This window comes from Amblyomma mixtum, chromosome 6, assembly GCF_055824585.1.
Source record: "Amblyomma mixtum isolate Tamu chromosome 6, ASM5582458v1, whole genome shotgun sequence".
NCBI classification, from domain to species: Eukaryota; Metazoa; Arthropoda; class Arachnida; order Ixodida; family Ixodidae; genus Amblyomma; species Amblyomma mixtum.
The window spans coordinates 138,113,795-138,129,306 of record NC_143017.1 but is presented as its reverse complement, the minus strand read 5'-3'; the positions used below and the strand labels follow the sequence as shown (position 1 = coordinate 138,129,306).

Genomic DNA, 15,512 nt, shown 5'->3' with positions numbered 1-15,512 from the left:
CGAGAGACTAGTACCTATACTGAAGAGCCACTTGTAAAGCTCATTTGGCATGCATAAATAACATGGTAGACCAGAGCTTCAAACCTGAGGCAGTTCTAACTAGAACCTATCATGTAACCTTTAAAACAATTTCAAGGCGTGCCATCTGGCTTTGTTCAGAACAAGTACTTGGAAAACAAAACGCAAAAACCGTGTACTTGAAGCATCAAAGTTATATTTTCAGTACTCCTGATGTCGAAAACAAGCAATCGACGGAAGAAAGCATTTAGCTGATAATGTTGCCGTCTCTATCAATGACGCTTGGTAGCTGGTTGCAGGGATCAAGGACAAGCCTTAACGCACATTTTGTACTCGGTACGCAGAATATGTGAGGTGTCAACAGTCACTGCAAGCAAGTGAAACAGCAAACCCCTACATAAAGCCTTACACGCGGCAGCCTACGGAATGGCGCGTTATTTCCAAGGTGACGCTCTGATGCAACCACACTACGACCGGCACTTCCATACACCATGCTTTGTGTGCATCAGGCAAGCAAAGTATAACGTCAATGATTCGGACTGCACTGAACTGTAGAATTCTGAAGCTGGTTGCCTCAAGCCAGGCATTTCAAAATGGGCATGCAAAGTCAAAAGCTACACAATGCAACATGGCACCTCGGTGGTCCCTCTTCAGGAATAAGCGCCGCGCTTATTTCCACACTCAGGCTGTTACTTGTGATGTCAAGCACTACGCCGATTGAAGAAAGCAGACAGCCCCTTCTGGTGTGCTATATCGTTGACGCCAACAGGCACTACCAGAACCGCTTGTAGTACAACGTTCCGCGCAACCACCACAGGCCGATCGCAACAACGCCGTGAAGCCCGTTCCAGAAACATAGGCCGAGCGGTCGCCGAGGTAGCATTCAGTAAAACTTGACGTCGGTGAAATGGTGCGCCAAAGCAGATGTGTGTACTGTGAGGTAAGTCTTTGATGCAACGTCCGCACAGCTTTACCTTAGGGATTTAATTTCCAGCAAGTGCGAGGAAGCCGTGCGAACCGGCAGATTCGCTGCCTATTCAACCATGGAGGCGGCAAGTTAGTCCCGCTCAGAAAACCAGGTTACCTACTGCACATAACCGAAGCACAGAGGCGCCAAGTGAGCTTTTCAAAACATCAAGGAACTGCAAAACATACAGAATAAACTCACCCTTGCAGGCCATGGAGGATACCCGCGCACCTTGGCAAACACGCGATCTCCGACGCTAAACGATTGTTTCGCAGACATTTCGACGAGAGTCTCCCTGCTGTGACAAGTGCTTGGGCACAAACGGTATGAAATGTCACAAAGAAGTCAAAACGCTGCTAAACACTGGTGGTGCACAAGCGCATTACTTGAGAACACATGCGGCACCACTACAAGCAACAACGCGTACCCCCTCTGCGGCGACGACCCCTTTAGGCCTAAGCAGCGCGCTAAAACGGTGGAACGCGACTGACAACTGCGGGACTGTGGGAAGGGCGAGGGGGAAAGACGAACGGTCCAAAGCAGAACTGGCAGAACCGTTATGGACTTTCGCACCACCTAGAATTTAAATGTTTACCCGGCAATATTTAATCGCACTTCAGCTCATTTTTTCCCCCCGACGCGATTACTGCAACGATTAAGCGCGAAATGCAAAAACTGCTCCGTACGCCGCGTGCTGGGCATGCCAGTATGCAATTTTTAAATTTGCAGAATTTCTCCCGCTCCACTACGACCACACTCCGTACTGAAAATTATTTTTAACGTTAACAAAATAATGGCACGTTCTTCTGAGAACTGTTACACTCGTTACATCAAGCCGTGCTGGCTTTGCCCGCAGCACTCGCTATATTGGAACACAGAACGTAGTACGTCTTAACTTTCCTGCAGCAAGTACTGATAGCTTATTAAATATGCTGCAGTACTTACCTTGGTACTGTGCCGTGGCGAGTGCATACTGTTTGAAATTTCTTGCCACTTGTTGCTCTCGGAGCATGGGCTTCAGTGAAACCAAACACAATAGACGTGATGAAATGTTATATTTATAGCTTCTTTCAAATTTAAAGTGACAATATAAATACTTTGTACACATGCGTATTAAACAGTCACTTTTTGTGGCTTTTATTTCCACACTGCAAAGAACATTTCAATTGTCTTGAGGATCCAATGAGAAATTTACAAACAGCCAACAGCAACCTAGCACTGCTGGTGTGATGAACTTTGCAAGCCAGCCTGCAAGGGAAAGCTGAACAGGCAAAAAGAAACGGCTGCCCTCCCTTCTGCCTGCAGGGTGGCTTGCTGGGTGCACAAACATGATAATACACAGCTTCTTCAGGATGGGCATTTTACATCCTCTGTACAAGCACACCCAAGGCCCCTGCAGCAACTCCCCAACCCCACCCACTGTACACTTTCTGCACTGGGCGCCCTTCACGAGCGGACAGAGGGCGAAGTCCGGAAGCGTCGGAATGGGCGGTATGGCGGCCGTGAGCAGTCTTGCACCTGGATGCAGTTTGTTGTGCATTCGTAGCCCAGACCCAGGAGCCAGTCCTCGCACGAGCTGTTCTGCTCACTGTCCACATTCTTGTCCAGCCAGCCTTGGTGCCACTTGCTGAAGCTGCGATGCATCCGTTGAGACACCTTTCGATGAGACTAGAGAAAGAACAGGGGGAGGGGGTGAAGCAGTCATCAGTCATTGTTGTAAGCACACACTACAGCGGCCACTCTTCATTATCTGAACTTGAAAGGGACTGAAAAATTGCTCGAATGAAGCAGTTTGAATTAAGAGAACACTTTGATACACTTCATGCTGACAAGACCAAACTGACAATTTTAATACACCCGAAGCTCAAATTGATGACAAGTCCACTGTATGAGGTGGCAAAAATAATGATTGGTTGGTTTATTGGGGTTTAACGTCCCAAAGCAACTCGGGCTATGAGAGACGCCGTAGTGAAGGGCTCCGGAAATTTCGACCACCTGGGGTTCTTTAACGTGCACTGACATCGCACAGTATATAAAAAGAAAGTTTTCCATACTGCACATACGATTGAGAAATTTCATTAGCATTCACAGTTCAAACATACTGCATGCATGTTTTGGGTCTGAGGCAACTACAATCATGTCCTTGCTTAATAGATTAAATTGGCGAGAATTCACACCCTGAATAAATAAATAAAAAAACATACTATCAATATATTCATATACTGTAGGTAAAAAAAAAAAAGGATCTATTCAGGCACATGTTCAGGGACACCATGTTACAACACCACATGACTTGGTCACCAACCATCCTAAATATGTAAAAAAACTGACACCCCCCCATAGAATCCAAAGTGCGGGTTCTGCGGTATACTTTGAGACCTAATTCCTCACCTGCTGCGCCCGGCGCAATGCTCGCCGATTGTAGATGTAGCTTGAGCTGTTGACAACGAACACCATCTTGTAGGAATTCAGGTTAAACTTGCACTGAGTGTCCTCCACCACGTCCGTTTTGCCTGAGCCAGCTGATGTGGATGACGACCCCAAAGCACCACCACCTACAGCCGCCGCAAAGGGCACCTCATCGTTGGTGCTCTCGTCGTTGGTGCAGGGACTCTTATTGCAGGTGCCATTGTTGCCATTGCCATTGGTGCTAGCAGATGCCAGTTTCTTGGCTTCACTCTCCTTCTTCACTTGTTGCCGACGTGCTCGCACATTGCTAGGAAAAGAAATGGGAAAATGCATAAACACAACACACTATCCGAGCACATTTAAAACAACCTAGCCTCTAAATGCACTCCATTCATACTAATAAAAAGGTAAAAAACACAGTATGCTAAGGTGACAGCACCTAGACTTAGAATGAACATAGTTAGGCATGAGACTGTCATAGCGAGCCCGCAGCAGCCAAATAGTACGTTACCAAAACCGAACGCCATATAAATACTGCAGCTTTTGTACCGAATCAAATCAGAATTGTGTAAATAAAAACCAAAATGAATACGAACTGAATAGTGAAAGAAACAAATCAAATACATGTCGTATAATAGAACACTCACTATCTAGGGCATGGGAGTGAAAACAGTGAAGTGCAAGTGGCAAGCTGCACTATGGTGCTATGAGATGGAGCTATAGACAAGCGTCAGGCCGTGATGTCACGGAGATGCGGCGCTGGAGTCAGCAGTGACTTTCGTTGTGTAGACAAAAGCCGGTACCGTGTGCCTTGGTTATGCCATGCTTGAGCGTTTTTGAACGCATTTTGCAATATTTCAGCGAGCTGTGGTGCGCGTGGTTGAACCGCAATGCTGAAGACAGGTAGCGGCACAAGTTTCCACAAGTTTATAGCATTTAGATATAGGCCAGAGCGATGCGCAGCAGCCGTGGAGCAGGGTAAGTTCGGCGACGGATCGGCTGCGCGGCTAGTATTGCATTTCTTCATTGAAATATGATAGTTTGAGTCTCTTAATCCGCATGTCTGCTCCTCATTCGCGCAGCGAACAGTGCAGGAATCAACGTCTGCGGCTTGTTCGTGTTCTGTCGGGCTCTCATTATGAGAAGTCTGGACGTGACATTCCGTGTGGGTGTGGCCGTAAATTGAACGCAGGGGACCGTTTTCAGGCGACAATCACCTGGATTACGTCCCGGGCATCTCTTCGCGCTTAAAAAAAAAAACAAGGAAAAAAAAAACACAGCTGCTGCCAGTCGCCTTCAGCATTTATCGGACCACTGAGCGCGACGTTTGAAGCAACACTGTAGTCCGGTAGTAGGAAAATACGACGCATAGTTTTTTTCCTCTATTTTCGCTTCCACGAGCTTCAACTTGTACGTTTTTTCACCACCTATCCTAGAAAACGATTAAACATCGCTAAGGTATCGGCAAAATCATGCAGTGTTATTTCCCATTTTACCTGAATTTTACAATTACTGGTCAATCAGGACCTGGCGAAAACAGCAAATACCAGACCAAGAACCAGTTATCAAGCAGAATAAGGCCTGCAATCAGAATGACTTAAAATATTTAGCTCTGCAGAGCAAACGTAACTTCGTTGTAGCTCGAGGTAAACTTCTATCCATTCGCCTGTGCACCTCTCTTAAAGCCAAGTGAATAAAAAAACATTTTTTGAGACATTACCAGTGAAGATCGCATTTGCATGACTCATTTAAAGTAACTGCATGGCTTCAGTGTCCAGTAGTGTTCGGCGTTCTCCGCACTGAAGTGGCTGGACTAGAGCAGGCACATCACAAAGGTTCGTCATGGGAAAAAGCTGCCTGCCGTTGTCCTTCTTGCACTTCGCGATCGGGTATGCTGTATCGCCCCGAATGTTGAGACTGCAGACCTGTATACCTCGTGCTTTCTCGGTTTCATTTAATAAGTCAGCCTAGTCGACCGCCGTAGCCTTGCCGTTGCTGCCAAACATAGGAGCGCAGAAGGAAGCCTATGCAGCGCTTCGCCAGATAATTCGGTCTGGAGAACAGGTTGAAAAAGTGCTGAACTGCTCTCCAGTCACCAACAGAAATGTTTCTAACCACAAGCAACGCGCATGTTTTGAAATATGCGCGCACGCGAGTTGGTTTCGAAGGCAGCATCGCTTGGCGCAGGGCAGTCATGCTACGTTTTTGCCTGCACCCCGCGTCGCTGCCGACCGCAACCCCACCTTTGTTTACAAACATGACGCTTGTCTACAGTTATAGCTTTCAAAAGATCTGATAATGATCCCCCTCAAGCGGGGCAGAGCACAAAGCCAGTCAGTATCTTATGGCCATAACGTCATATGCATATAAAAATTATTATTCTTTTGCTAACAATGATGACAGTGAGTCAACATATTTGAATAAAGCAGAACCTCAATTATGCAACTTTCAGGGGACCGTGTGAAACCGTTGCATAATAAAAAATCTCGCATGAGTGCCGCATTTGGGTAATAAATGCTTCCGCTACTCTGGCTTTCAAAAATTAAAAGTTAGTTTCCCTGCGTGTCATAAAAGCGCCAGTTTTTGTTTAAAGGTGGCTTTAGGTTTTAATGGGTTTATTGGGGCTTAACGCCCCAAAGCAACTCAGGCTATGAGGGACGCCATAGTGAAGGGCTCCGGAAATTTCAACCACCTGGGGTTCTTTAACGTGCACTGACATCACACAGTACACGGGCCCCTAGAATTTCGCCTCCATCGAAATTCGACCACCGCGGCCGAGATCGAACCCACATCTTTCGGGTCAGCAGCCGAGCGTCATAACCACTGAGCCAATGCGGCAGCTAAAGGCGGCTTTAGACGAGGGTTGATAAGAGCAGGAAATAAGGTAATACCAACACTTTGTATTTAATAAGTAGCCAAAGAGCATCCTCAGAGCCATGCCATCAACAGCTGATAGTAAAGATTTTTGCTGGTCCGAGTGACTTAAAGAGGGGCTCTACTGCAATACAAATTTCAAAATTCACACACAGAGAAACTGCTCACCGAGGAAGGAAGACGGGCTTCTTTGCAAGCTGGTCTCGCAGCTCATCTGAGATGGAGTCTTCACCAGCAACATACTTGTCGACATACTCTGACCACTTCTCTATCTCAACAGGGTCTTCAGACATATCACTCTCTGTGTCTATCAGCTCTATTGTGAGCTTGGTCTCCTTCTGGTACTGCGGTACAAAAAAAAAGGGGGGGCATGTGGTGAGTAAATGTAAGCACAAATGTAACCTCAAAGGCATACCAATGAGAAAAAATAACATTTCTCAACAGTTGCTAAAGCCAAAGTAAAGGTCAAAGTTTTCAGCAGAACTTGACCATGAATTAAAAATGCTTTGAGCACGCTGGTTCCGCTGGCCCCAGGCAACAGCAGCATTAGAGCTGGGAGCATGACAATGGTAACGTAAAGGGGATAGTAGGCAGGACAACAGGGGCTGTAGCTCTGAAAAAGATGTCTTTCACAATGGAAGGTTTAAAACAATGAGATTCAGCACATCGAACACCATTTCCCTCCTTTTGGTGCTACACAGTAAAAAATCCTCTACACGTCACATGCATATTATTGCAATGGCAGTTTGAAGATTAAATTACAATATAAAGGTGTGCATGCATAATGCTAAAATACAGTAAAAGCCCATTAAAGTGTCAAGGGAGTGAAAAAAATGTTCAATTATTGAATGACCTCGAAACAACTGAGAGGAACTGCTTGCATCTCGGTAAAATTATTTGCCGAAATATTAGGCAAGGGTCCCCTGCTTTCAAGATGAGAACAACGTGACAATTCAAATTCCCATCAACGCATCATTGCCTGCACACTGTCAGGAGTGTCGAAGCAGAACTGCTCCAGAATGGTAGGGGCCTCCCCGGCATCCTTCATGGTGCAACTCTGTTAGCCCCCTCACAAGCGGCGCAGTCACTCACGAGAAGGCTTCACCCACGGCCACTTGGATCGGACAGATGTCTGTGCATCACCGTACAACATAGGTTGGCACACTCACCCATGAGTGCACTCATATCGCCTCACTCACACTCACATACGTGAGTGTGAGTTGACGTGAGAGTGAGTGCGAGTGAGGGTGATCATGAGTGTGAGTGCGAGTGAGTGGTTGAGAGTTTGAGTAGACGTGATTGTTAGTGCGAGTGAGTGGATATGAGTGCCGGTGGTCATGAGTGTGAGTACGAGTGAGTGGACGCCAGCATGGGTGGCCATGAGTGCGAGTGTGAGTGAGTGGATGTGAGCGTAAGTAGAGGTGAGTGGACATGTTTGTTGAGTAGATGTGAGTGGCAGGGAGTGGTTGTGAGCGGCAACGAGTGGACGTGAGTGGCAATGAGTGGACGTGAGCGGCAATGAGTGGACGTGAGCGGCAATGAGTGGACGTGAGTGGCAATGAGTGGACGTGAGTGGCAATGAGTGGACGTGAGTGGCAATGAGTGGACGTGAGTGGCAATGAGTGGACGTGAGTGGCAATGAGTGGACGTGAGTGGCAATGAGTGGACGTGAGTGGCAATGAGTGGACGTGAGTGGTTGTGAGTGGCAATGAGTGGATTTGAGTGCTGGGTGAACGCGACAGCGAAGTCGGTTGCATATGTTTCGCGACGGCGTTACCCGATTAGCTATTTTCATGTTGTTGACAGCTGAGGGAAGCAAATATTGACTACTGAGGGCGCTCGAGGCAGCATAAGGCATCATGCTCGTGTCTTTGGACAACCGAAGCAGAGGATTCCGCTGGCACAGGAACGGCAATCTTTCGTTGCATTTGTAGTTCACCACTGGCACGGGCGCGAATGCAATGAGCCGCTACGAGTTTTGTGAAATCCTTTATCGAATTTCGCATTGCCAGTCCTGAAGATATACACAGGTGTATCTTGCCACGCTCCCCGCACGGCTCGACCTTATATACACAAGAGTTACGATGCTTACCGCTGAAACAACGACTGTCCGCTTCTTAGCAATAACTACCGTAAGATGGGATCTCAAGTGGTGCAGTGGACTCTTAGGTTTTTTTTTGTGTGCCCAGGTGTGTGCATGGCAGAGCTCTGCTCTGGCTGTAATTTGTTGATTGGGCCGGACCCACGTAAAAGCCTGACCTACTTGGCACCTAAGCTTTGTCACTAAGGGAGTGAAATTGAAATGAGCTTGTGAAATGCGATTTTGTTTAATTTTCCTGTTTTCAGTGAAGTAAGTGGATTAGCTTCTGTTTGCACGCATCGATTTCCGCAATCCTACCCACACTGATATCTGGACAGCATGAGGTATCCTCTGAACCGTATACGTGTGAGTGAGTGGTTGTGAGCGTGAGTGGACATGAGTGCAGGTGTGAGTGAGTGGTTGTGAGTGGACATGAGTGCGAGTGTGAGTGAGTGGTTGTGAGTGCGAGTAGTCATGAGTGTGAATGCGAGAGTGGTTATGAGTGCGAGTGGTCATGAGTGGGAATGTGAGTGAGTGGTTGCGAGTTTGAGTGGACATGAGTGTGAGTGTGAATGAGTGGATGCGAGTGCGAGTGGCCGAGAGTGCGAGTGTGATTGAGCCACCTCTATTGGTGCCGAGGTATGCCGTACAAACAGCGAACGGCACATGATGAGAGTGCAGTTTCGGCGCTTGGAAGAATGGAATAACCACATGGATGGAAGCGAAGGAAATGTGCAGTGGCACTAATCAGTGCCCGAAACGGCAAGCAGCTGGGCTCTGCTGGCTGGCCGAAGCGTGGCCGATAGCTGCCATCAATGCAAGCTGACAAGAAGCTCAGGAAAGCAAAACCGAAATTATGTGGGCTGACAACTCACGGTGAAAGGGCTGTCCATTTTTTCGGCACGCCTGCCTTTGTGCACACGTCAAGAGGCATGCGCGCAACTCTGCAGGTCAGGTTTGAGTAGAACTATTTTGACGACTGCTTGTCATGCCGGCCCTTCCAAGACGTGGTTTCTCAGCAGCTAGTTCGAGTTACCTGGTGAGATACTTGCAGCAGCCGAATTGGCGAGCGTATGATGCCAGAGAATTAAATGAGTGTTGGCCAGGACCATGCTGGCAGTTCAAATTACCATCCATCGTGAGCTAAGACACAACCCAAGTGGGAATCCAATAAAAAAAGACTGGCCTAGCTGGTGCTGCTTCATAGTGGAAAACAATCTAGCCATCTAGAATTCACAGTTTTCTTGTGCTCTGAAGCATATAAATATGACAGATGTACAAAAAGAGTAGTGGAATAGCATGAAGTTTTTTCTTTGATGGCATACTGATCTTCACTGTGCACTGCTTTTTTCACAACTGGCCTTAGACGTGGAGTAAGCATATGGCTCAGAATCTAATACGAATGAGCACACTGAACTCTATCACAAATATCACTCAAACCTAATGACTAAATAATTCTGCATAGCAATCACTGGCATGCAATGCCAGTGATTTCCAGTCCAGTCCTTTCAAACAACATTAAATCTTCCAATGTATCAGGGGCATGATACTGCCCCTGCTACCGGTTAAGTTTAAAGATGAAATTGCTGACAGCGGCCAGGTACATAAGGCTAATGACGGGCCACTAGAAAGAGGTGGCAGGATGACAGTGACCGGGAAGGAAAGGAAGCAACACTGCAGCAGTGAGAGTGCAAAACGTATGAAGTGCTGCAAAAAGGTTGCAACCACATGGCCAAAGGACTCTGCTTCTTGCAAGAGAAGTCAAAGAAGGGCACTAACCAGCACCAGCTTGAAGCAGTTGTCATTGACCAAGGACTGCTCGGCCTTCTTCTGGTAGCTGGACTCGAGGTGTGCTCGGTGTGCAGCCGTGGCGCAAGGTCCGCCGGCCGCTCCTACCCGCTGCTCCTCCATGAAGAGATCGGTGCAGCGCAGGCACGCCTCATCGCACACAATGTGCTGCAGCTGCCGCACTGCGTTCTGCACCACCTTGTCCAGCGTGAACACAGTGTAGGCGTGGATGCCGAACATCTCTCGCAGGGTGTCCTCGTACTGGGTGCCATCCACATTGCCATCAAGCAGGCTCTTCACCATGTCCAGAAACACCGGGTAGTAGTCTTCAATTTCCACCTGTGCGCATTTTTTCAAACCCACTTTCAGAAAATGCAAAATAAGTCTATCTGCAAAAGACCTCACCTCTTCCTGTTTGTACCAATACGAATTTGGTGAACTGATGCACTTTTCAGGAAAACACAAATACAGCAAAAGCTCGTTAATTCGAACTTCATGGGACCGGGAAAAACGTTCGAATTATCGAATGGCCCGAAAAAACCGACAAGAACCATTTGCATTACGGTGTATGTAGGGTATTTACTCGCGTAACGAACCCACTCACATAATGAACCCACCCACCCCCCCATTTTTGCCTAAGAATAAAAAAAAAAAGCGTCAGTCGTTAACGCTTCCCTCCGTTTGGCACCGTCACGGCCCACGACGCATTTCTTGGCGGCGCGCCAAGATACTGCGCAGAGATAACATCACTTTTGACGTTAGCTCCAGCAAGGGGTAAGGGAACTTTGGCAGAGTGCCAGCGCTTGTTCGGTTGTGCAAGCCTCGTTTTCAGCACCGTCACGGCCCCCAACGCATTTCTTGGCGGCGCGCCAAGATGCTACGCAGCGATAACATCACTTTTGACGTTAGCCCCAGCAAGGGGGAAGCGAACTTTGGCAGAGTGCCAGCGCTTGTGCTGGAGTCTTGTTCGCGGCTGAGCGCGTGCTTCCGTTGGCGATCGACCGATGGGTGAAAGCATGGACGACACTCGGAAAGAAAAAAAAAGTTTTTCGCTCGTAATTTGTAGCGCCTGTCCGAAGTCATAGCCTTCATGGGAGTTGGCTGGGACCGCGCTGACAGTGCTTATCCGTATTTTCGAATTAACAGGGCTCGAATTAACGAGCATTTAGTTGCGAGTTCCGGAGGTTGCGCGGAAAAGAGGGTAGGCAGCCGCCAGCGCGGTCCCCTTCCTTCCGGTGCCGCCGGCCACCGCGCCAGTGATGGCGCCATTTAAGCTTTACCCACTCTTCCAAGGTTTTATCTAGTTCCATCTTCTGTCCCCGTTTAGGACATACGCAGCCTCTAACTATGCGGAGGAGGTGCTTTTTTTTTTTTGGCCACATGCTGTGTGCCAAGCCGCCCAGACGCGGTGGCGCGTAGTTCGAATTATCCGTAACGGAACCGACTCGCTTTCGAATTAACGGGCTTTTTTATACACAGATCTCTATGGAGCTTGGCCGAACCAAGTAGTGTAGTTCGAATTATCCGAAAATTCGAATTATCGAGTTTTGAATTAACGAGCTTTCACTGTACTTGAATTGTTTCGCTGCTATTCTGGGCAGCACTAATCCCACATCTAAGCAAATGAAACAAGTCTGAAGCACATATTCTTTCTGCAGATACAGGGGTCACGGCACGAACTTGCCAGCACAGGGACAAGATATGTTTCAATGAACAAAGGTGGCTGCACCCACAAAACAAAGCTTTGAAGGTGTAAACCAAAAAATTGGCTGAGGCTTAGCTAAGCTAAAGCCTAGTCAGATGCGAAGCATATTGATGGCTAGGCTTGGTAATACATGGCTTTCCTTGGTTGAATACTTGGTTATTTTAATACAACCACTAGAAGTGTAGCAAGGATTGCCGTGGCAGCTATATACGGGATCATTGGTGAATTCAATGCAGAGTGTACAACCGCTGCCCCAGCACCGGCTACAACAGCTTTCGCTTCTCGTTCAAATCAGCCCTGCTTCTAGGCGGCATCCCAACACCTGGCCGCCTCGTAAGTGCCCGGAGAGCGAGGCAAGCTCAGCTTTATACCACTGCTGTAGCGTCACGTGGTCAGCTGCAGCGCCTCTGATGTGGAGCCTCCACTGCCGCGGCCAACCGCGCGAGCCGGCAGCCCATCTCTCCTCTGCTGTGACGTCATGTTGTCACGTGGTCAGCCGCCGCGCCTCTGATGTGGAGCCTCCACCGCCGCGGCCGACCGCGCGAGCCGGAAGCCCATCTCTCCTCTGCTGTGACGTCATGTTGTCACGTGGTCACGCTAAAGGTCAATGGTAGCTCCACCGCTGCGCTCGACGGGCTGTAGTGTAGCTCTAGTAATATGCTTCGCATAAAATGACCCCATTTAGCAGAGTGACATACACTTACCTTCCGGTAAGCCACATGCCGGTCCCCACACACTGAAGGCATTCTCCCATCACAGAATCAAGAGTGGAGAAATCAACTGCCTCTCTGCTGTAGTCTACTTTTAAACACCTTATAAGGGGGCCAGTGCCAGCGGAGGGCTAGATGCTTGTACAGTAAAACCTCGTTAAAACGTACCCGCTTAAACAGTACTTTCGTTTTAAAAGTAGTAAAGTCAAGTCCCCGACTGAGCACCCATTGAACATAATGCATTTTGCATCCGCATAAAACGTACCAGCTTATCGCGGTCGTATCGGTTAGCACGTACCATTTTCACTTTTCGTCGCACTCGCGCGTGACGACTTCACGCCGGTAGCACCGACCCAAAGGACGGTTCGGCTAGCGGCGCAACAATCTTTCGTAAATACCGCCGACGGGACGGCAAGCCACACAGCCAATGACAAATTGGCGCCAAAGTTGGAAATGATACAACTAGCGCCATCTTTGGGGGTTTTTTTGCAGCGGCAGCAATAACTACCCGTGGCCTCCGCGACGGCGAGCCGCCGGAGCCGATCGCGGAGGCCATAAACTACCGGAGTGGCACATCCACCCACCTCCCCTAGCGGGCCCGATTTTGGGCCAGTCCGCGCGAACATCACCCGCCCTCCTCCCCCCCCCCCCGCGCACCTCAATGGTTCAGACCTTATTTTGTCTCCGCCCGCTGCGAATGCTCATAAATTCCTGAACAACGGCCGCGCTAGCGTCAGACCCGTCAGCTTTCGCACGTGCGACGTTTCTTTGAGCGGAGTGCGCCGGGAGGTTGAGCGATTTCGCGGTTCCAATAGCGTCAGCCCCGTCAGCTTTCGCACGTGCGACGTTTCTTTGAGCGGAGTGCGCCGGGAGGTTGAGCGATTTCGCGGTTCCCGTCATGCCGAAGCTTGGCCAGAAGCACCGGGTGCTCAGCATCAAGGACAAGTTGGAGATTGTGCGTGCCATCGAGAGTGGAGCGAAGAGGTCTGTGTTGGCGCGCGAGAGAGATCTACCGCTGACAACTGTTTGTGGCATATGGAACGCCAGAGAAAAGCTGCTCGGCAATGTTGCCGCCAGTGGGAAAAGATGTCGAGTGCGAGGCTCAACATTTCCGGATGTGGAGGAGGCGCTGGTGCGATGGCTGAAAGCAGCTCGCGCAAAAAATCTGCCTGTCAGTGGACCTCTCCTCGTTGAGAAGGCCCGGGTTTTCGCCTTACAGCTGGACCACGACGACTTCGTGTGCAGCAATGGCTGGCTGGCGAGGTTTAAAGCGAGGCATGGCATCAGCACAAAGACCGTAGCTGGAGAAGGCGCCGCAGCTGACGTGGATGGCGCTGAAGATTGGAGGAATGGCCAGCTGGGACAAATCTTGAAGGACTACGCGCCTGATGATATTTTTAATATGGACGAGTCCGCGCTGTTTTTCAAGCTGCTGCCAAATAGAACGCTTGCGTTCAAGGGTGAATTGTGCACCGGCGGCAAGCATGCGAAGGACCGGATTTCGGTTGCATTCGCAGTAAATATGTCGGGAACCGAGAAATTGCCGCTTCTTGTAATTGGAAAGTCAGCGAAGCCGAGATGTTTCAAGAGCGCCCGACTGCCGTCAGGAGTCTTCTACAAAAGCAACACGAAAGCGTGGATGACCGGGAAACTTTTTGAAGAGTATATGCGCCTCATTGACCGCCGTTTTGAGGCGAAAGGAAGAAGTGTTGTCATGATTCTCGACAATGCATCGGCGCACGTCGCACTGGATGATCTAAAGGCGCTGAAGTTAGTTTTTTTGCCGCCGAACACTACAGCGATCGCCCAGCCCTTGGACCAAGGGATCATTCGAGCTGTTAAGCAGCTGTACAGAAAAAACCTGCTGCGCAGGATGCTGCTAGCGCTCGAAAGTGACAAGGTGTACGCCATTGACCTGCTGGGCGCGATTCACCTGCTGGAATACGCATGGCGACAAGTAGAGTCTGCAACCGTGCAGAACTGTTTCAAGCGTGCAGGTTTCAGTGAACCGAGTGACGCAGACGACGCAAGCGACATCGGCGACATCGCAGACCAAGCTTGTGATGGCCTGCTCGCTGAAGTTCTTGAGAGGGAAGGTGCTTCAGAAGCCATTACCTTCTCAGACTTCAGGGACGTCGACAGCGAAGTGGAAACTTCGCCGGACCTGTCCGACGAAGCCATTGTTGCCTCAGTTGTGGCCGAAGTGTCGGCAACGGACAGTGATGAGGACGACGCGGAAAGTGAGTGTGATTCGGGCCCAACAGTGGCAGAGGCTGCGCGCGCTGTAAACGTGATGCGGCTGTTCGCTGAAAGAAGGGGACTGGCCGAGAAGCTGGCTCGCGGCCTAAATGAGTTTGAGGCTGCTGTTGTCGCTGCCAGAACACCGCGGCGTCAAACGAAGATTGCCGACTTTTTCAGTGCAAAATAAAGGCTGCATGTTTTTTTTCCTTCTTTCAACTACTACTGATCTCTGGTTTTGTTTTTTGGCAGGTAAGTGGGCGATTTTATGCTACTCCTGTTAAGCGGTACTACCGGTTAGTACGTACTTTTTCCGGGTTCCGGCCAGCTACGGTTTAACGAGGTTTCACTGTAGTACACCATGTACAATTAGCATGCTACAACTGTGACAGCAAAGGGGACAACAATGTCCAGACTCCGTGGTCTGTGGTTCTGTCCCCTTAATAGTCCAGCAGAGTCACAGTTGCAGCATGGTAACCTAGCATTATAACACAGTAGTTTATCACAAAGTGCACAGAGCAGTAAGGAAGAACGGCTCTACTCCACATTATCTGTAAGGGTGCATTACAGGGGATCTACCAGCAGCAATGACAGCAACAAGGTGGTTACAGTGACTGTAGCTGAGAGGCTAACAGTATTAAGAGCTGCATAACACAAACCAAGACCACCAGTAAAGTAGTTTCACACATTCTCATAAGGCTGCCTTGAACAGCACACGAGTTT

General features: G+C 49.1%; 2 protein-coding genes across 6 annotated transcripts in view; both read right to left on the bottom strand.

The window, feature by feature from the left end:
* LOC149340551 (uncharacterized) overlaps positions 1 to 1,478 on the bottom strand; it is a 52,067-nt gene extending 50,589 nt beyond the window's left edge. For 2 of the 4 annotated variants that reach the window (XR_016283617.1, XM_089549359.1), the window contains exon 1: positions 1,187 to 1,477. Coding sequence is in view for 3 of the 4 variants with exons in the window: in XM_089549359.1 (XP_089405485.1) it covers positions 1,187 to 1,264 (78 nt within the window). In the remaining variant the exon portion in view is untranslated. Of the gene's footprint in view, positions 1 to 1,186 lie in introns of all 4 variants that reach the window. The other 2 variants (XM_089549360.1, XM_089549361.1) reach the window with 2 other exon arrangements.
* A 545-nt stretch (positions 1,479 to 2,023) lies between these two features.
* The window catches only part of Sin3A (SIN3 transcription regulator family member A), a 57,373-nt gene continuing 43,884 nt past the window's right edge, over positions 2,024 to 15,512 (bottom strand). For both annotated transcript variants that reach the window (XM_089549357.1, XM_089549358.1), the window contains exons 17-20: positions 10,128 to 10,475; positions 6,437 to 6,612; positions 3,377 to 3,701; positions 2,024 to 2,653 (exon numbers count right to left, since the gene is read on the bottom strand). In XM_089549357.1, the coding sequence (XP_089405483.1) occupies positions 2,432 to 2,653; positions 3,377 to 3,701; positions 6,437 to 6,612; positions 10,128 to 10,475 (1,071 nt within the window). In that variant the 3' untranslated portion in view covers positions 2,024 to 2,431. The remainder of the gene's footprint in view (positions 2,654 to 3,376; positions 3,702 to 6,436; positions 6,613 to 10,127; positions 10,476 to 15,512) is intronic.